This window comes from Notolepis coatsorum (genome assembly GCF_963971535.1).
Source record: "Notolepis coatsorum genome assembly, chromosome: 9".
NCBI lineage: Eukaryota > Metazoa > Chordata > Actinopteri > Aulopiformes > Paralepididae > Notolepis > Notolepis coatsorum.
Genome location: NC_140173.1, coordinates 105,678,129 through 105,701,185, shown reverse-complemented (window position 1 = coordinate 105,701,185; position 23,057 = coordinate 105,678,129). Strand labels below are relative to the sequence as shown.

At 41.4% G+C, this 23,057-nt stretch overlaps 1 protein-coding gene across 1 annotated transcript in view; it reads right to left on the bottom strand.

Moving 5' to 3' along the window:
• LOC311234962 (uncharacterized protein) overlaps positions 1–23,057 on the bottom strand; it is an 82,682-nt gene that overhangs the window by 40,464 nt on the left and 19,161 nt on the right. Inside the window, 2 exon segments of the mRNA XM_084322255.1 lie at positions 4,089–4,148; positions 5,602–5,728. Coding sequence (XP_084178381.1) covers positions 4,089–4,148; positions 5,602–5,728 — 187 coding nt within the window.

Here is a 23,057-nt window from a genome sequence, read left to right as displayed (position 1 = left end):
TTCTGCTGGCCATTCTAGGCCTAAAGTGTCTCCAAACTCCTCTTTGAGCCCGGGGTTTAGGTCCATAAGTGTCTGACGGTCGTATGACGTACCCGCCAGTGTTGCTTTAAATAAAAAAGTAGAAAAAACAAACATAATAGCTAAAAGTGTGTACATCGTTGCGGAGCTAAACCAGAGGCGTCTGACCGGGGTCGCGTCCTCTACGAACAGGTCGAAAAGTACCTAGCGGAAAAAAATCTAATCTACAAATTCCAATCTGGCTTCAGAACATCCCACTCCACTGACACATGCCTTCTCTATTTGAACGACCACATCAAACAAAAGGTGGACACGGGCAAATACTGCGGCATGGTCATGCTGGACCTACAAAAGGCCTTCGACACCGTCAATCACTCCATTCTGATTGACAAGCTAAAAGCAATTGGTTTTCATGTTGGCATTTCACTCTGCGTGTTCGTAGAAAGATGGGGGGGGGGGGGGGGGGTGATGACATGCAAAATAGGTCACATAAAATTACAACTATAGTGTGCACCTTACTTGTTTTGTCAACACTGTTTTGCTTTCAGGTAACTGAGAATGAGATATTAAAGGAGACTTGGGGTCACTGTGTCTCATTCTCCAACGGACTTAAGATAAAAAAAAAATTGCCCTTATGGCCATTTAACACTTTGAGTGCCAGCAGGGGGCGCACGATTTAGCGCTTGAGTGCCGGCGCTGTAGTCAATGGGAGGGTGAGCACATTTGCGAACGCATAAACTATATCTTAAATTATGGCTATGTGTCTAATACGCCCGTCGCTTATCAATGACTTGTTTGCAGTCAACATTGTCGAAACGGATTGTTTATTAATCGGTACATTTACGTTTTATACCATTTTGAAAAACGTTAGTTTTTGAAAAAAAATAAAATAAAAAATGATTCTGCAGGAATTGCGCTTTAGTGGAATACACAAAACACTAGGGATGCTCGATATTTACCGATACCGATATACCGATATTGTCCAACTCTTAATTTCCGATACCGATATCAACCGATATCACATTTTAATGCCGATATTGGTTGATAATATCGGTAGGCCGATAATATCGGACATCATTTCTATAGAAATGTGTAAAAAAAAAAAAAAAAAAAAAAAAATTGAAAACATACCGATATTTTCCGATATCATATTTTAATGCCAATATCGGCCGATAATATCGGACATCCCTACAAAACACGTGGTCATTTTTCTGCCTATTTATGAATTGTTTTCAAATAAACGCTAGATTATCGATAGTATATGTGTGTACTTATGCACGCTAGAGAAGCGGGCTGAAAAATCGATTATCTTATTTCCTGATCAGGACACACACACACACACATATGGGACACGCTGAGATAAAGGTGAAAAAAACTCTGATTATCCCAAGACTGGTAAAATAGCTTCCTTACCTCAGATCAGATGTTCTCCAAAAAGATTATTCCAATTCCTGATCGCCATTCCAAATATCGATCGCGTTTATTGATCCAACGCTGGGTACTGGAAACACATATTCCACGCTGTTCTGCGGCTCGGCAATGAATGGGATCATCTCCGGTTACATGCCTGACAAGTAAAATGTGGATTCCGGATTATTTTTTCCCCATCCATTTCATTCAGTCCAATCCAATGGGTGCAATACCACCCGGAGAGACGATAGGGGGCGGTATTTTCCCTGTTCGAGCTCAGATAGATCCCCAATGGTAAGGTGAGGCTAGATTGATGAAAAATGTATGGAAATCGCTAATAAAAAAAATAACGATTAAATAACAAGATTTCTCGTTGTTGGCACTCAACGCATTGGCATGAACTAACAAGATTTCTCATGGCTGGCACTCAAAGTGTTAAGACATCTTAGATTTTGGGATTCCCCAACCGTGTTAAATATCTGTTTTATTGATTAATTATACATTTGAAAGAATGCAGGTTATAGCCAACATGCAATATATCCCATTGGGACAGACATTTGTCATTTTATATATGTCTTAAATGGCCCTAAGAGCACATTTTTGTCTTGTCCGTTGGAGAATGAGACCCACTGACCTCAAGTGAAAGCAGACCTAGGTAGGAGTCTAATACATATTGACCTTGGGATGCGTTTCATTTAGGTTGGGCATGTTTTGTCACTAACAAAGCAGTGGTTTGCATTCATAGCTTTTTTTTGTGGGAGCCCACCACAATATCAGACGGAGTCAACCCACCACAGATAGAGAGATTATACAATAACATATTGACAGCGCTATGCGTGTGGTACCATATCTGCTGTTCTATTATGTATATCCTTCCCAGCCTGCTACCACCACTAACCTCAGCGTGATGTGATCAGCAAGACGCAGGTTTACGTTTCATATGAATGAGTGTCGTCTCAAACAATCTTGAAAATAGAATAACATCCCTGATTGTTTACCTATGCTAGCTATTGACATACAGTATCTTCAGATCACTAGGTTGTTTGAGGAGACACGTTCAAGTGTGAAATGTGTGCTTTGCCTTTGCATCTAAATCTGTTACGACCCTAGGTTGTTGCTAGGATGTGTTCTCTCTCCTGTGCTTTTCTCTCTCCCCTGCATGTGGCGTGTGTGTGTGTGTGTGTGTGTGTGTGTGTGTGTGTGTGTGTGTGTGTGTGTGTGTGTGTGTGTGTGTGTGTGTGTGTGTGTGTGTGTGTGTGTGTGTGTGTGTGTGTGTGTGTGTGCGCGTGCGTGTGCTAGAGTATGCGAGTGACAGGTTTCAGCTGGCTGATATTGATTGGCTGAGTGCGGGATGGCTGGCCCCGCCTCACCCTTACAATCCTCGTGCTGATTGGGGTGTCTCTTTAAAAACCTTGCCTGTGAACAAGAGAGCATCAGCAGACCCGTCATCCGACCTCCAAACCGGTTTAGAATATTTCTTGTATAGCCGATTAGTGTAGCGATCTAGTGTTATTAATTCTTGCAAATATGTTTTCCAGTACGGATCATCAAAAGGCAGCTATGTGTCCCTCGAATAACCAAAGCTTCATTCTTCCTGCGTGCAAAGTTTCAAATTCGGTGGGCGGATGTATTATGTGGTAGACTGATGTGTTTTCTGAAGGTTCTGATGGATACATTTCTTTCTCTGAGCAGAGCCGATTTTCTAAATGAATGTTGGATTATTATTTCTATAACGCTATTGCTTAAATGCTGATGCAGGCCCCTTTTGGAGTGGTAGGAAACAACCCAAAACAAAGAAAACAAAGCCTTGGAATAGTGATCTTGGCATCAATCGCCACGGCAGCAGTTGAAGTTTAGAAGCTTCAAAGTATTCGGGTCAGCCCTAAAGGCAGCGTTGCTTTTTCTTGCAAAGGTCTGCTTTTTCTGTGCCTGATTCGGGGAACGGGGGAGGGAGGGTTCCTTCTTTTTATGTTTTGTTTTCTGTTTGTCATGTCCTGGTTCCTCTAAGCTGTGGTGTAACACTCTGAGAGAAGATAATATAAACATTAGGCAAAGGGAAGGTTGTGATTTGGTGACGCATATCCTGGTCTTACAACTTTCACTTGAAAACAAAAACACGATCCGGTTCTCCTCGAAGCAGCCAGAGACCATGCTGTGTTTCCATGCAGAGACATATTCAGTTCCCCTTTGCTGTAAGTAGTCAAAGACTATGTTGTTGTTTCCATGCAGAGACATATTCAGTTCCCCTTTCCTGTAAGTAGTCAAAGACTATGTTGTTGTTTCCATGCAGAGAAACATGGGGAGAGGGAGAGAATGACTGAGTTTGTCAGAATGACAGTGAGTGAAACAGAATATCTGGAATATGACCATGGCCTGTAAGCGTACAGTTAAAGACATAACAAGGTGCCTACATGGCTCTGGATCCCTCCCTGCTGATATAAGTATATCCACAGCATCTACACTCAGGATTCTCATAAGTATGATACCATCTGGGTCAGGGGGGTCCAAATTATGTTTACACGTGGCAAGCAAAGTAGCCAGAATAACAACAGGATGGTTTATATACATGCAAATGCACTGCATGACATGGTGTGTGTGTACAGAAGTAGAATGATGACATGTGAGTGGTGTATACTGCAATATAAACATTCCATCCCTACCCCTGGGGGTAAGAGGCCTGGGTCTGAATCTGCCTCTAACGCACTGTCTGGACTACCGTCCTGATAGAGAGAGGAGAGAGAGAGAGAAGAGAGAGAGAGAGAGAGAGAGAGAGAGAGAGAGAGAGAGAGGAGAGAGAGAGAGAGAAGGAGAGAGAGAGAGAGAGAGAGAGAGAGAGGGGGGGGGGGGGGGGGGGGGGGGGGAGGGGGAGAGAGAGAAGAGAGAGAGGAGAGAGAGAGCGAGAAGAGAGGAGAGAGAGAGAAGAGAGAGAGGAGGGGGGGGGGGGGGAGAAGGGGAGAGAGAAAAAGAGAGAGATAAATTGGAAGAGTGAGGAAGATGCTATCAGGGAGTGCCGTGTGTGTGGTGTGTGTGTGCTGGGTGTGTGTGTGTGTGTGTGTGTGTGGTGTGGTGCGTGCGTGATGCCGAAACCAACTGCTAAAGAGAGCAGGGAGTGGAATTTTTAATCCCAAAGCACAGTGGTACCCTTCACCAGCTGACAAGAGTTGTGTGTGTGTGTGTGTGTGTGTGTGTGTAGATGGTGTGTGTGTGTGTGTGTGTGTGTGTGTGTGTGTGTGTGTGTGTGTGTGTGTGTGTGTGTGTGTGTGTGTGTGTGTGTGTCCAGAGAGAACATACAGCAGCTTAACAGGACAAACAGAAAGCATCAGTTGAGGATGGATGTGGAGGTCAGGGGGGCAAGCAGCTGGGGCCTCAGCTGCACAGAGAAGAGGGCTGCCTAATGACCCCCCCCCCCCCCCACACACACACACACACACCATGGTAAAATCAATTACACCCACACTCTCATTACATCTAGCAGTGCAACCCTGATAAACTCTTTTGAGTCAAATTAAGGATTTGTAAATTATAATAATCAGAGTGTCTCTGATGTTTTCCAGACTGCCAACCACCACAGACGTCCATTCACAGCAAGCTGGACAGTCACTGTTTTTTTCTTTATATATTCCTAGTGGTCCAGGCTATATTGGAATTGTTCAATAATATTTCAGTAATAATAATCCAACTTTTTCTCAGCGTCACTCATATAATCAGTCCCATGTAAGGAGAAAGACAAAAACGTTCATCTGAATGGAAATGGAGCCTCAATTCAAGCCTCACAGATCATAGACATATAAATAGACAAATAAATAGACCTAGATCAAATGCTTCATTTGACAAATCTGCTACATAGTTTTTTTGGTGTGTGTGAATGAATGCAATAGTGCATTCAGGCGGGTGCTGGTGGAGCTGAAGGGGAAGGCACACTAAATGTTACAGTATCTCAATACAATTAGATTGATGGCTTTATAATTCCATGATGAGAGACAGAACAGGAATATGCTAACATTGTTAACTCCTGCAGTGTCACAATGCATTAAGATTAATCAGTAGCATCTACACAGCTAAGTGTGTGTGTGTGTGTGTGTGTGTGTGTGTGTGTGTGTGTGTGTGTGTGTGTGTGTGTGTGTGTGTGTGTGTGTGTGTGTGTGTGTGTGTGTGTGTGTTCAGAGAGCCAACCTGCTGTGTTGTGGTAGCATCTTTTGTAGCATCATTCTCCCTCGCTGCAGCCTTCCCAAACAACCGCCACCCTGTTGCATTATGGGACGGCTCCTTGGGCTCTTTGGGTTTCCTAGAAAACAGGCTCCTGAAAAGAGAGAGAGAGAAATTAATAAGTACATCAGCCCGTGAGTGATGGAGGAGGTACAGGGGTAAGATGACAGGGGAGGGAGAGCAGAGGGAAAGAGAGAGGGGAGGGTAAGAGAGAGAGAGAGGGTGAGAGAGGGATAGAAAGAGAGGAGGGTAAGAGAGAGAGAGGGAGGGAAAGAGAGGAGGATAAGAGAGAGAGGAGGGTAAGAGAGATAGATGAAGGGAAAGAGAGGAGGGCAAAAAAGAGTGGGAAGGATAAGAGAGATATGGGAGGATAAGAGAGAGAGGGAGGGTGAGAGGGAGGGAGGGAAAAAGAGCGGGGGGAGGAGGATAAGAGAGGAAGGTTAAGAGAGAGAGAAGGAGAGTGAAAAAGAGAGGGCAAGTGAGATAGAGAGTAAGGAAGATAATGAAGGAACAATTATACAACGGCATGCACATTTCTCGATTCTGATTGGCTGAAACAGTCAAGTTAGACGTGGTTATTTCTCATAACCCACGCTTCGTGATCCCAGAACCCGCCCACAACCGAATTACAATCACTCCGCCAGTTCGACTTTGTAGGAAAAACCAAGATGGCGGACAATAATCTTTACAAATGGATGTGTTGAAAGCGTCATAACGACTAATTCAAAAACGATTCTGTCACGTGGAATGTGTTAGTTTCTTACACAATGTTGGATTATGTAATTGGTGGGTCATGAGTCATTGTGGAACAAAATAAATAAATTTTCAAGCAATCAATCAATCAATCCAATAACACACGCTCACTTCAGTGTTAGACGGCATGCTTTGAAGCAGCTCGGAGCTGCATGCCATCTAAGAATGAAGTGAGCATGGGTTATTGGTAGGGGTGGGGGAAAAAATCGATACGTAGCAGTATCGCGATACTTTGCGTGGCGATACTGTATCGATACAGGGACGCCAAGTATCGATATTTAACACATTGGTCGCCAAAAACGCCCTAAGTCGTTATTGCCCACCATGCGTTGAACGCCAACAACGGCGTAAATCGTTTTTGGGATCAATATTTCATTTTTTCGCCATGGCATTCATAATTCATCCAGCCTCCCTCCGGACTGCAGCGGCACCCTGTATGAGATTGCAACGCTTCAATACCGCCGCCTGGAGGATGGTCGGGCGAGTTACACTCTAGCCAAAACCGGAAGTGGCGATCGGTGCGTCGAGGAAATCCCTCCGGCAGTCATATCTTGTTACGTGGATTCCAGACAAACACTCTAGTGCATTGGGATCGCTTTCGAAAAGCAATAATCGATATGATTTCGGCATTTATTGCGCCATACAAACCGGAAATGGATGTAGGAGATCGACGTCAAATAATTGGGATCTTTTTCCTCCAGTCTCATCGGCGAACGGTAAGAGGAATATAACGTTATTTTCAGCCCGATTGTTTATTCATTTCACTGCAAACCATCTGCTCAACATATCAACCCATACTAAATAAAGCCGTTACTGACGATCAAGGAATTATAAACGACCCCCCCCCCCCTTTCCTTCACGCATGATGAAGCATAATGTATACCGATCATATACACTTGAATTTTTTAATATAGCGTGTATAGGAAAGAAATGCCAATCGATAATCTATCATATGCGTCAGGGCAAATAACTAGCGTTTTTGGAATTACAGCAGAAAAGCTTAAAAACATACTTATATTCTAGACGGTATTAACACAACAATGTATGAATGAAAAAATATAACGTTCCCACATCCTGAACGATAGATAATCGATGTTGAATGGGCCATAGTAATGTCAATATAGCAATACAATTTAAAAAGTTATAGCCCTGCAAAGAAGGTAAACATCTCCATAGGCTTTCAACGGTGGCAGACTGGGTACAATGATGGGCACAACCCCCGGCGCCCAATGTGTTAATTATTCATAAAAAAAATATCCTTTTTTGTATAAGGAAGTTGCATTGTTCATTTCAATACCTGTAATAGTACAGTAGTCCACACACACATGTGCATTCAGTTAAGTTGGAATATGACTGTAATACAAACAGTTCAGTTTGTCAGGTACATGCAACACAGATTACAGTGTTTACATCTGTCTGCTTGAGAAAATACCATGTTCTGCAATAAAAATGATTGAAGTGAGATGAACAGACTGAACTTTATTTTATTAGATAAAACATGTTGACAAAGTTTTACTTTGCAGTTGAAAAAAGGTAATAAATTAAATAATAAAAAAAATCGCAATACTCAGCGTATCGCGATATATTTAGTATCGCGATAGTATCGTGAGGTCTCTGGCGATTCCCACCCCTAGTTATTGGTTTGATTGATTGAACATTTTATTAATGTCCGCCTTGTTTCGAACTGGTTAAGAACTGTTAAGAACTCCATTCTTAGATGCTTCTATAGAAAGTAAAAAAAAAAAAAAAAAAAATTATAATTTTTTTTAACCTACTTTCTATAGAAGCAGCTGGGAGGTGCGCTGTTTTAAGTGAGCGTGTGTTATTGAATTGATTGATTGATTGATTGATTGAACATTTTATTAATGTCCGCCTTGTTACTAGTTAGGCTTAGGCCCGCTTTCGAAGTCGGTTATGCTTAGAGTTTATCTTTAGAGCAGGGCGATAGACCACCAGCCCTGATTCCAAACTCTAAGCATAACCGACTTCGAAAGAGGGCGACTTCGAAAGAAGGCCTAAGAATAACCAGTTCGAAACAAGGCAGACATTAATACAATTTTCAATCAATCAATCAATTCAATAACACACGCTCACTTAAAACATTGCACCTCCCAGCTGCTTCTATAGAAAGTAGGTTAAAAAATATATATATTTCAACTTCTCTTTTTTTTTTACCTACTTTCTATAGAAGCATCTAAGAATGAAGTGAGCGTGTGTTATAGGAATGATTGATTGATTGAAAATGTAAACATTTTTAAAATTTATTTTTCGAACTGGTTATGCTTAGGCTGGACAAATTATGGATTTTTTTTAACCTACTTTCTATAGAAGCATCTAAGAATGAAGTTATTAACAGTTCTTAACCCGTTCAAAACAAGGTGGACATTAATAAAATGTTCAAGCAATCAATCAATCAAACCAATAACCCACGCTCACTTAAACAGCGCACCTCCCAGCTGATTCTATAGAAAGTAGGATCAAACAAATTTGGAACCTTCTCTTTTTTAGAACCTACTTTCTATAGAAGCATCTAATAATGGAGTTCTTAACAGTTCTTAACCAGTTCGAAACAAGGCGGACATTAATAAAATGTTCAATCAATCAATCAATCAATCAAACCAATAACTAGGGCTGTCTTAAATACTTCGATGGCACAAGCTTCGAACATAAAAAAAAAATCGAAGTAATAAAAAAAGATAAAACATTTGCCTCCAAAATCTTGCGCCTCCATTCCAATGAAACGAAAGTAAGCAGTGCCCCGACTCCACCTCTCTACAACAAGCATGTGCAGATTATCCGTGTTGAAAACAACAAGGACATGTGCAGCAGACATGTCGACGAAGAAGTCATCAGACGTGTGGTTACACTTTAAAATATGCAAAGACAATGCCCAAAAAGCAGAGTGCCAGATATGCCAGAAGAAAATGGCATATCACAACTATACAACAACTTTGTCAAATCACCTAAACAACGTAAGTATCGTTGTACACGACGGCGACGCCACACAAAACATTAATAAGGCTATGCCTATGCTGCTATGACTAATGTGTTACCAAGTTGGCTAATTTAATTGTAATCATCTGCTTTTGTAGGTGCATTGTCTGATATAATTAGAAATTAGAAATTAGAAAAAATTAAATATAATATAATTGTTTGCTTGATAGACGAAGGTTGCAACATAATTATGTAATGTCATGTCGTTGGCTGTGAGAGCAGCCCCACTGCACCCAGGCAGCGCAGCCCAGTGAAACCTTCAGGGCTCGAGACTAACGATGTCCCGGGGACGATCAAATATTGATTTGGGACGAACAGAAATCATTGCCGGGACACAAACGGGACGAAGAGGATTTTTTTTTTTTCACAGGAAATGTCAATTAGCCGACTGTCAGTGCGCGCACATATTGCTGTCAAACGGTGCATGTCTCGTGCCGACTTAGTTGACAGAGAGATGGCAACATTATCATGTGGGGTTCACTGAAGTCTAAATGTTGCGTGATTTGCCGAATCCAATGACTATCTCCGCCGTCCCAACGCAGCGATACACTAATCCAGCATCAAGCTCCCGCCCACCATTCTGATCAGCAAACCACAGGTCGCGCTGCAGCAGCCCCAAATTTATCTCGACATCGAAAAAGAAAGAGGTTAAAAAATGCCAGGAACTGGTGATACTTGCTGTGTGCGTGAACATAATCCCTTGGACATGAACTGACGGTACGTTTTTATTGATATATCATTGGGATCCCCCTCCGAAATTGGTCAACACGTCACCATGCATTTTGGCCGGAGCTTAAAAAGCATGGTGGACACGCGGTGGACACCTTACGTCTGTGTTTATAATGAATGAATGGTAAAACGGATTATATTGAAACATAGTGCGAGCACTCACAACAACTATTCACACAATTTAAAACAGCCCATATTTATTATAGTTGACAGTCGCACGAGACCACTATACAAGAACCGCGAAAATATCAGAATGTTATAAAAATAAAAATAAACGCTATACTGGCATCCTCTCAGTGAAGAGAGCACCGCAAATATGCTGCGCTATTTGAAGAGGATAAACACAGCAGAAGAAGATGGAGAACAGACACACACTGACCAACAGGGAACTGCATCCAACAATACAACCCCTGACTCTAACGTAAGGACACATTTAAATAACAGAAGTGTAATGTTATCCGCAACGCCCCAACCCTGGACACCTTCAAAACTGCTCTAAAAACACACCTCTTGACCAAGGCTTTTCCCCATCAATTAGTTTAGATTAGATTAGGTCCATTATCCATTATCCCTAACCTTCCCTCATCCCCTTTTTCCCCCCTCTTTCCCTAGCCCTATTTGTTGTCCTGATTGTGAAGCGACCTTGGGTTCTATGAAAGGCGCTATATAAATTTGATCTATTATTATTGTTATTATTGGAACTGTATATTATCGACACGTTCTAGTTATAGCTGCTTATTATCTTTGTGCTTACAATAATCAAAAGGTACGGTACACAGTTGGTCTCACCCTCTGTGCCATTATCAGCACAAAATATGTCACCATATGATCAAATTGACGTTGATATATTATATATATATAAAAAAAAATTGGACGGTTTACATTCACTTTGGGACGGTTAAAACTGTATTTCGGGACGGTTCTGGGACGGTGGTGAAAAAAAGTTAGTCTGGAGCCCTGGAAACCTTGTTGGCTACGTCACAGTCAAGAAAGGAGCTACTTAATTAATTAATCCAATCCACTTTATTTATAGAGCACATTTAAAAACAACAAAGTTTACCAAAGTGCTGTACAAGTCCCACAACATAAGATAAAAAAATTATAATTAATATTTTTTTTATTTTTTATTCAAAGCTTCAAATTAAAATCAAAGCTCGGCCCCGAAGCTTCGATTGCCAAAAAAAGCTTCGAAGGTCAGCCCTACCAATAACCCACGCTCACTTCATTCTTGCCTTGAAACAGCACACGTCCGAGCTGCTTCCACACGGAGGCAACTTTTTTCCTTTTTTTTTAACTACTTTTTCTGCGGATGGTTGTCAATAAATCTTCAATTAATGTGTGTTTATTGTATAGCAATAAGGTTGGATGAATGCGGCAGTTGTATAAAAGCCATTACACCACGCGCAGTCGTGGGTTATGAGAATTAGACCACCCTAGGCATGGTCTAATTCTCATAACCCACTCCTGCGCGTGGTGTAATGCTTAAGTATAAACTCTCTCACACACACTTCAGAGAGGTTACCAGGCATTGAATGTGGGGAAACTAAGGCATGTGGCGATATGAGAAATAATAGTTACACTCCTGTCTGCAGGGGCCTGTGCATGGTGGGTGGCGTGTGTGTGTGTGTGTGTGTGTGTGTGTGTGTGTGTGTGTGTGTGTGTGTGTGTGAGAGAGTGAGAGAGTGAGAGAGTGAGTGAGTGAGTGAGTGAGTGAGTGAGTGAGTGAGTGAGTGAGTGAGTGAGTGAGTGAGTGAGTGAGTGAGTGAGTGAGTGAGTGAGTGAGTGAGTGAGTGAGTGAGAGACAAAAGATTTGTATCCACCATGTGACCAGTGAAGTGTAATATCAGTCTAAAATGTTGAAATATGCGACAGCTTATCACCAGGTCAGTGTTGCCATAGAAGGACTGCAGTGCTGCTACTCCCTACTGGAGCGTGATGTCCTGCTGGCGGCCAAGTCTCGTAATGTAGGTAATTACTCTACGTGTGGTGCAGCTGCGTAGGTTCTGCTCTGCTCACTCCGTTTCTCACAGGCTCCTGGTTATTTGTGCTGGTGGCAGCTGGGCCTGGCAGCCTACAATCTGCAGCAGCGGAGCGGACTCATGAAATATTAGACGTCATTAATGTGCTTTTGTATCAGAGTGGGATGTTATTTGTGGTGGGCCCGTTTGATTGTGGTGCACAGGGCAGGCTGTGGCTAACAAATAAATCTAGGGTTTAACATATAAATCTAGGGTATTAATCTAGGTTTTAACAAATAAATCTAGGGTTTTAATCTAGGTTTTAACAAATAAATCTAGGGTTTAACATATAAATCTAGGGTATTAATCTAGGTTTTAACAAATAAATCTAGGGTTTTAATCTAGGTTTTAACAAATAAATCTAGGTTTTAACAAATAAATCTAGGGTTTAACATATAAATCTAGGGTTTAACAAATAAATCTAGGGTTTTAATCTGGGTTTTAACAAATAAATCTAGGGTTTTAATCTGGGTTTTAACAAATAAATCTAGGGTTTAATCTAGGGTTTAACAAATAAATCTAGGGTTTAACAAATAAATCTAGGATTTGAATCTAGGTTTTAACAAATAAATCTAGGGTTTTAATCTAGGATTTAACAAATAAATCTAGGGTTTTAATCTAGGTTTTAAATACATCTAGGGAAACACTAGTTGGTTCCAGTTCACTTTTCCATCTCTCCTGATAGTCAAAACAAGTACGCTAGCTCTTTCCAAGCACTCTGAAGAGACTAACCCAGACACTGCGGCTGCTCTGCAAACTGTGACAGAGGAAGTGATCGAGCCAATGAAACACAGACCCCACCAGCCAATGTGCTTCTGGCGGTGAGCACCTAATGGACATTAAACCTGCAGTAGCTAACTTATTCTAATTAATATTTTGTAATCTTCTAATTGACATTCATAAAAAGCTTGTCACGGACGAGCAGGGTCATGTGAGAGGGTTTCAGGAACCTCCATAGACCCAACACTGAGCAACGCCTTCTGAAAGGTTCCATGTGACTCAGGCTTCCCGGCGAACCAGGGAACCCGTCAAGGAAAGCCACACGCAACTCATTTGTCGCCACGGTTGTCAATCACACTCACGCAAGAGGTTAGACTTAGAACAGAAAATCATGGCAGATGAAAATAATGCAGTTCGGGCAATAAGGTATGAGAAGAGCTTATTTTGCAAAGGTTCTTTCAAATGTAAATCTGTATACTCTCAAGATACTCAATTTATACCCATCTACTGCCTTCACTGTCTACAACTGCCTTACACTGTAGCCAAACAACACACATTATATATAATATATATATATTAGGGCTGGGCGATATGGCCTAAATATGATATCACGATATTTTTTGAACTTTCGGCGATACACGATACACATCACAATGTTTTTCTTTTTTTCCGCAAACAATTCATTATGAGGCTTATGTGGTATAATATAATGTCCTAATATAATGTCCTCATGTAAAGATATTCCCCTCCCCTGTGTCCCCTTACCTGTGCCCCCCCCCTTTCTCCCCAATCATGTGCCCCTCTCCCCAAACCTGTATCCCCCCCCCCATTTGACCTATCAAATGGGACCACATCCCCCCCTTGTTAACCATATAAGTCTCCTCCCGAGATCAATCCAGGTCTTCTCACCTGGGTCATTTCAGCTGATCACCTGGGGCGAAGCCCTCAGCCATTCTCTCTCTTGTACTATGTATATTTCTATCTGTCTGGATAATAAACCTTATTATCTTGACCTCGGTTGACTGAGAACATTCTTCTTCAGGATATCCACGAATATCCCACAATACCACACTTACCAAGACAGTATTTGAGTTTGCAAGCTAACATTAAAAACAAAATAAAATACCCATTCATTTAGCATTTTTATATTATATATTAGATTTAGATTATTGGATTATTAGATTATATATTGCATATATTTAGCAATGAGATATATGATTTAGATATGAAATATGATGAATTGAAAATGGGGGACCCTGATGTAAACAAGATGAAAGTATTTCCCTGGTCTGCATCCCCTTAACAATTGTATGTATTGAGCTGTACTGTACCCATTCTGCAATATGTTAATAAAGTTTTAAATCAATCAATCAATAAATCAATCAATAGCATTTTAGCATTTTTATGAAACTACTGTATTTGTATGTCTCTAAATGTTTTGATGAATTGAAAATGGAGGACCCTTATGTAAAGAAGCCGAAAGTCTTTTTCTGGTCTTCATCCTCCAGTCCACTGTTGTTGTATTGAGCTGTACTGTATTGTACCCATTCTGCAATCTGTTAATAAAGTGTTCATTCATTCAGACGGCAAACAGAATAATTTTGATTGACAGTCGAGTCTGCCAATTACGTCACACCGCTTGCACCCGCCCTGCTGTTCTTAGCACCAATCGGCAAGCGCATATTAATTTTTTACTTCCGCTATATCCGCCATTGATTTTGACGAGAGCTCAACGACAACAACAACGGTAGCTCCCCGCGGCCGACGTTTAGCTTTTAGCTCCGCAGGATTGACTAAACGAGGCATAATGATTTTACTGCAACGAATGTTATAATAAAAGCCTTTCCATACATCTGTCTGATTGAAAACTTTAATAACAGACAGAATGGGCACAACTCAGCACGGGCTGAGATATGAACGAGTAATGCTTGCTATCTATCTAGGTCGACCTCGGACGTTGCTATGTTCGGGTAAAGACGCTGATGTTATTGAACGTGTAACTATATAACGTTAATGCCACAAAACGAATGCCTTTGTTAATCATAAGTAGTAACTTTGATGCAGTAGTGTCATGTGTGTGTGGGGGCGGCGTTGTTCAAAAGTTTGAACGTGTGGACCAGATTGACGCGACACAATCCTCTTGGGCAAAACATCACGATATCCACGATACGTTTAAAAAGTGTATCGTTAACACTATGGTCGCCAAAAACGCCTTACCACATCATTCCCCGCCATGCTCATTCTGCCAAAGACGCCGTACCACGTCTTTGATATCAATATTTCAAAAATCTGTGATCGAAATCATATTTCTCCCCCGGAGACTTGAGATCTACTGTTGATCCCCTCTCAACTCTCCAACGGTTCAAGAGCGCCATCTGGTGGCCGATCGGCGGATCGCCCAGACCGGAAACAGGAAATGGAAGCTGGTGCTCATTCCAATTTGGTCCGATCACTCGCTAATAGTCCCAGGACTCGAGCGCGACACAATGGATAGCAATCCGTTACCAATAACTCGATAAACAACATGATTTGGACGTATACTATTATACAACCTGGAAATGGATCGCATATTTCTACATCCTATAATAGGAATATTTCTGCTCCACGCTCATCGCCCAACGCTACGAGGAAGCTACGGTAAGATTCAGCGTTTTTTTTTTTTTTTTTTATTATCTTTCTTCCCCTCCTTTTTCCCGATTTTTCTCCCATCCCACCCTTCCTGGTTGTTGCGTACTTTCCCCTACTATTGGTCCGGGAGACCGGAGACTGTCACATGCTTTCCTCCGACGCATGTGCAGCCTGGGGCAGGCCAACCTGGCCGCGCAGGTTCTCACCGGGGAGAGTGTAGCGTGTGGGAGGCCACACTATCTCTCCTCAGATCCAACCCTCGCTGAGCAGGCGCCCCGACCGAACTGTAGGGGTCGCTGTCCACAACGCCCAGGACCCACCCTTCAGCTTCCCACCCCCTGATACAGCCAATTGTATCAGCGTGAGAGGACAGCCAAGCTGATAGCAACGCCGGGAGCTGGATTCGAACAGGCGAATCCTAGTGTCTCCCGGTGTTGGTGACGAACGTAATCTCCGTGCGCCACCTGCCCCCCCCAGCGTTATTTTTTAACGTGTTCGATATAAACTGCTCTGATGATCATATCACCTACACTAGATGAATCATCTAACGTTGGCTACGGAATTATAAACGACCCCCCCCCCCATCCGGTCAACATCAGATGATAAGTAGTAACTTCTAGAAGCACGTCCATTTGAATTTTTTTATCTCGCGCCGATTGCTATCAAACTGTATACAATCATCAATATAATGCATTTAGGGCTATAAATCACGTTCTGGAGAAAGCTGCAGAAAACGATAAAAACATACTTATACTTTAGACCGTATTTTAGTATGAATATGTGAATGAAAAAGTATAACGTTGCTACACCCTGAACAATAGATACTTGATGTTGAATGGGCCATAGTAATGTCAATTTAGCAATACAATTTAAAAGGTTATAGCCCTGCAAAGAAGGGGAACTTCTCCATAGACAAAATAGAGCTGGCGTGGGATGGTTTATTCTGAATATAAGCCTGGCGACCAAAGTGTTAATGAACTGTACCCGATATTTATATAATATCGTCATATCGCCCAGCCCTAATATATATATATATAATGTTTTGAATATATATGCATACCTACATACCTGTATACTATATCAATATCTGTGTATACCCATAGCTACTCTTACTAGTTATACCAATGGCCAATATGGCTTACTATATTATTTGTGGTCTGTACTACCTGTATCATTGTACATTAGGGGTGTAAAGGTACACGTATCCGTATCAAACCGAACCGTTGTGTACCGCACTGTACCGAACGGTTGTGTAATGTACCGAACGAATACAATGGTATGTTAACCACTAACGACCGCCCACCGGGGGCTGTTTTTTTCACAATCTAATATAATTATTATTATTTAAAAAAAACAATTACAAGTCGATTATTAATTTCAATATAGAATATTCGTTGGCAGCCCTACAAGTACAATTAGTTACTGCACACACTACATCACCCCTGAGTGGAACATGGAAAGCCAAACTTTCCCCCACTGTACCGAAAACCCGTACCGAACCTTGACTTCAAAACAGAGGTACGTACCGTACCGTGGTTTTTGTGTACCGTACATACATCAGATTAGCATATTTACTCAGTCAGTAGCGTGTTATATATATTCCATATTATCACTTGTTACACTGTATATTGCAGATGCTATGCACTTTACTGTTACCTTTGCACTCTGGTTAGAGCGAGGCCAACTTCTTTTCTTTGTGCTGTACATGCTGTACTTCAATTTGAATCTAATCTTATTGCAGATCACCCGCTGTCTTGCAATCTAGCCGGATATTACCCACAGTAGCTTTAAATAATTGAATACTTGGTTGCTCTGCCCACTCTTCATAAAATAAATGTCCTCATCCACTCTACGCTCTTCGAGATGGCACGGTACATGTGCAGTAGTAGAGTAGGGATTGATAAACCTTTTACCCAAACTGCAGTGTCTCACACAGTCTTCGCCCGTGACCCAGAGCCGAGACGTGTCTAAGCAAAAAGACGGGCCTCTACACATTACTATTCACACGGCTCACCTTCCTCGCTCTGGCCTTTCAAGAGGACTGATGAGGAGGGACCTCACACTGGTAAACAGTGCTTTGTGTGTTGAATGCTGCTTAAAAGGAATGTTTCTTCAACCACTCTGCTCATGTGCCCGTGCCAACATGAAGCGTGTAGACTACAGGGGCTTATAAACATATTACCCAAGCTCAGTGGATCAGTGGATTCCAAGAGTGGGAATCTTTGGGAATGTCATAATTAGATTAGAGATTGGGGGGGGGTCACGATTCCATTTAAAATAAATCACTGATTAATTCAAATATTGTGTCTTTCTGTTTGGGTAATCTTGGAGATCTGTAGGATTTAGCAAGCCAGTCATTTATTGTTCTAAAGTCACGAGATAGATGAATCCATCACAAGACTGAAAACATAGATTTGGGGAGTTTGTGAATAGATATTATTTATCCTAAGATTCAACCCCTGTAACACAAGGAGGCTCGTTAAAAACATACTGCTAGCAGACGTCTATCTGTGTAGCTTCGCCTCCGCAGGAATGTCAGCCATACAAGAAAAGGAGGAGAAATAGTTCAACTTCATCTCAAAACAAAAAGAAACTTGAGCAGCACTCAAGAGATGCTACACTCGCACTACAGCACACATTGTCTTTGTACACCCACCCTCTGCCCCCAGTCACGAAGAAAAGAGGAGACCAAGTAGACTGAAGAGGAGACTCATTTAGCGGACGCTTTTATCCAAAGCGACTTACAAGTTTTGTACGACAACTCAGTAGGAAGGACACAACCAGGGCTTGACGTTAACATACAACTATCAGCTGAGTAACAATGTTCAACAAAGTGTTAAGACTTGAGTGCTATAGTGTTGAGTGTATGTTAGTATTAGGAGGAAGAGTGCATGACAGTAAGAGGGTTATTAACTTATTTTCTTTTTCTTCAGATATTGATTGAAGAATATCTGTTTGATTATAATGATAATCAGAGTGTCTCTGATGTTTTCCAGACTGCCAACCCCACAGACTTCCATTCGCAGTAAGCTGGACAGTCACTGTTGTTTTTATATTCCTATAAAAGTTTTTTTTTATATTCCTGTTTTTTTATATTCAATAATAATAATGTAATAATTAATCGTGTAATTGATCATTTAATTAATAATCAAATCATAATAATAATTGTGCCAGTCCGTGTAGACTCACGTCAACGTCGGCAACCATCTAGCTCCCCTCAGTCAGACATCTCGTCAGCTGTCAATGTCTCTATTGTTTTTGTATGCCATGGATCAGTTCGGCGGGATATTGGACAAAAATCAGCATTAGGGTCTGTCAAAAGATAATCGGGGTTCATCAGCATAAATAACTTCAGGAGTTTCTGTTACAGACTGTTGCTGCTGACTAAATCAGTCCCTTTAAAACAAAACAGTATGCGACAGCAGCTCTCAGTAGCTCTGATGTTATAAAAAGGTCAGGGTTTAAACATCAGAAGAAACAACAACTGTGATCATCAGAACTATGCACTTAAACCAGGCTCCCCACAGTTCAATATGAATCATATAGATCTAGAAACGTACAGTCATCTTTGTTGTCGTGCAGTGCACCATTTATGACTACACATTAAAAGAAAATCAGGTTATTTTGTCTCCACGTTTTATTTGAGGACAAAAGGCAAAGCGATAAAGGCGATATCATATCACACCACCACAACCACCCCAATCTCCCCATAGCTCTGTTCAGTGTTGTGCAGGTGGGGTGTCGCACACAATCTTGGGTTTGTGTCAGAGAGCTGAGCTGACGTCTCCTTGCCGTGTCCAAGCCAAAGACCTTTATTACACATTTCCAGTGTTGCGGCGGAGTAGTTTCACTAATTAAACGAGTACGTGGTTGAACTACATTTTGCAGTAGCTTGCGATGTGAGTAATTAAAACTAAATTAAAATTGGCATAGTGATTTCTGATTTTGGTAGTTAATTCCTTTATTTATTTATTTTTACGTTTTGAGGCATAGTTAACTATCAAGTTTCAAGTTATTTGTCACATCCCTATCCTTTTCTACAGTATAGTAGGGCTGGGCGATTAACACATTGGGCGCCAGCCATTAGCCTGGTCGTTGTGGCTAACATGCCACGTTTCCATAACATATTTTCACTGTGCGTCACTATGTTTGGAGAGCTATATCTATATTCTATATTATAGCTATGGAAACAATACAAGTCATTTGACAGTGACTTTCTTCCGTCGTGCAAAGATACAAAAAAGGAGATAATTTTTTTCATGCATACGTTCGCGCGTTATCCCGTGGTGAATATAAGTATAGTTTAGGAGTGATCCGGGATCATTCCTGAAAAGCTGAGTTATAGGGCGCTATGTGTATTCTACTATAAGCGTTGGCTTTTCTTGCCTGGACACGCTACTATTTCCAAATCAAATGTATATAATAGGTATTGTTTCATCATGAATGCATGAAAGGGGGGGGGGGGCGTTTTTTCTTTTCTCTGATGGCCAGTAACGGCATACGTGTTGGACACTACAGACGCTGATCAGCTGGATCGATATGAAAACATTGTTGTATCAAGCTGAAATTGATGTCAGATAGTCCTTACCTTTGGTCGGGGGTATTCCAAAAAGAATATTCCAATTGTCTGATCGCAATTTCCAGTATTGGTGTCCATCTGGTCCCGGACATAATTTGGCACAATTTATGGATAGAGTGTGCCAGATGTGTTTCCAAGTGGTCGGATGAAGCGATTTACTCGGCTCTGTCTAAATTTAGTGCCCGGAGGGATTTAAATGTAACACACAGTCTGGAACAGGGTTTACTGCACTCTCGATACTGCCACCTAGCCGGATCTGGCCGGTACTGCACCCTCACGGTCCCAGTATGCCTTTTAACGGCAACATATAGGTCTGTGACATTGAATAGAATATTAAAATCGAAAACGTACCAAAGAACGAGTTTACTCGTTGTTGGCGTTCAATGCATGGCGCCCAATAACGATTAACGAGTAAACTCGTTGTTGGCGGGGAATGAGTTAATCAAGTTTCAACTTCAATTAACGATTTCGTCTTCCCACTATCATGAAAACAAGATCAAAATAAATGCCGTGTTTGGTCTCATTTTGTCCCCTCTTTCACAGCGGTTAACACAAGTAGTATAACAGTAAAAAAAATAGTAAAAACTATTTAAAATAGCAGCATATCAATACCAATAGTAGCACCAATTACAGTAGAAGTGTACTGTGTGCAAATCAGTGTTGCGTGCAAATCAGTAGCAGGGACAGCTATAAAGTAGCACTGTTTTTTCCTCAGCTGCAGGTCGTCAGTGTTATTTGTTCATTAGTCTGACTGCCTGGGGGAGAAACTGTCCCAGAGTCAGCTGGTCTGGGCCTTGAGGCTGCAGTTTGCCGGACGGTAGCAGCTGAAACAGTTTGTGGTTGGGATGGCTGGGGTCCTTAAAGGGGCACTTCACCAAAACACAGCTGATTTATTTTGCACATAATCTCACACACGTCCTCACTCGCAACTGTTTTGCACACATTCATTTTAGTGTGACAGTTATTGAGAGTAAATTAGTTTGAATATGGCCACCAGCAGTGATGGGAATAACGGCGCTATAAGTAACGGCGCATAAGTAACGGCGCTACTAACGGCGTTAGTTTTTTCAGTAACTAGTAACTCTTCCAATCTTAATAACGCTGTTACCGTTACTGCAAAAAAATGTGGCGCGTTACTATGAATTAACCTGTTTCTTTCATCAGACAGATATCTGCGCTGAGAGGCAATATGTTCTTCCTTGTTTAGTGGGCAGTGCGCGAGTCAAGCGGATACATGCTGACGATTGGCTGAGTTTGAGTAAAATGTCATGGTAAGCCAATCAGAGCTAGAGGTGGGCGGGTGTTCGAAAGCATCCACAGTCTGCCACACAGCGACACAACACAAGCGATTCAGTCAGCGTGAGACTGCGGTTCACTCTTGTTGTGTTGCAGCGCAGGGCAGTAGTGGCTCTACTGCTGACAGGCTCAACATAGTGCTGCACTTCCTGGTTTAATAGCAGTCTGGTGCGCAGAGATATATATCTGTATGATGCATGTCTTAAATGTCATGATTAGATTAGTTTAGAATGATTCGATTCTTATATCTGTATGTTGTGTAGGGCTGGGCGATATGACGATATTATATAAATATCGGGTACAGTTCATTAATGATTTTTAACGTATCGTAGATATCGTGATGTTTTGCCCAAGAGGATTGTGTCGCGTCAATCTGGTCCACACCCGTTCAAACTTTTGAACAACGCCGCCCCCACACACACTACTGCATCAAAGTTACTACTTATTATTAACAAAGGCATTCGTTTTGTGGCATTAACGTTATATAGTTACACGTTCAATAACATCAGCGTATTTACCCAAACATAGCAATGTCCGATGACGACATAGATAGCAACGCAAGCATTACTGTTCATATCTCAGCCCGTGCCGAGTTGTGCGTGCCCATTCTGCGGTCTGTTAATAAAGTTTTCAATCAGACAGATGTATGGAAAGGCTTTTATTATAACATTCGTTGCAGTAAAATCATTATGCCTCGTTTAGTCATGCTGCGGTGCGCTGGTAATCACTCGTCGGCCGCGGGGAGCTGTTGTTGTTGTCGTTGAGCTGAGCTCTCGTCAAAATCAATGGAGGACTTTCAGGAAAGTAAAAAACGCATAGCGCTTGCCGATTGGTGCTAAGAACAGCAGGGCGGGTGCAAGCGGTGTGACGTAATTGGCAGACTCGACTGTCAATCAAAATTATTCTGTTGCCGGCTGAATGATTGAATGAATGAAAACGTTATTAACGATTGCAGAATGGGTACAATACAGTACAGCTCAATACAACAACAGTGGACTGGAGGATGAAGACCAGAAAAAGACTTACATAAGGGTGCTCCATTTTCAATTCATCAAAACATTTAGAGACATACAAATATACAGTAGTTTCATAAAAATGCTAAAATGCTATTTATTGATTGATTGATTGATTGATTTAAAACTTTATTAACATATTGCAGAATGGGTACAGTACAGCTCAATACATACAATTGTTAAGGGGATGCAGACCAGAGAAAGACTTTCATCTTGTTTACATCAGGGTCCCCCATTTTCAATTAATCATATTTCATATCTAAAATCATATAATATCTCATTGCTAAATATATGCAATATATAATCTAATAATCCAATAATCTAAATCTAATATATAATATAAAAATGCTAAATGCATGGGTATTTTATTTTGTCTTTAATGTTAGCTTGCAAACTCAAATACTGTCTTGGTAAGCCTCATAATGAATTGTTTGGGGAAAAAAAGAAAAACATTGTGATGTGTATCGTGTTACGTGTATCGCCGAAAGGTCAGAAAATATCGTGATATCATATTTAGGCCATATCGCCCAGCCCTTGTGTATGTCATAAATGTCATGAATTGAAAATGGGGGACCCTGATGTAAACAAGACGAAAGTCTTTCTCTGATCTGCAACCCTTAACAATTGTGTGTATTGAGCCGTACTGCTGTACCCATTCTGCAATCTGTTAATTAAAATGTTCAATCAATCAGT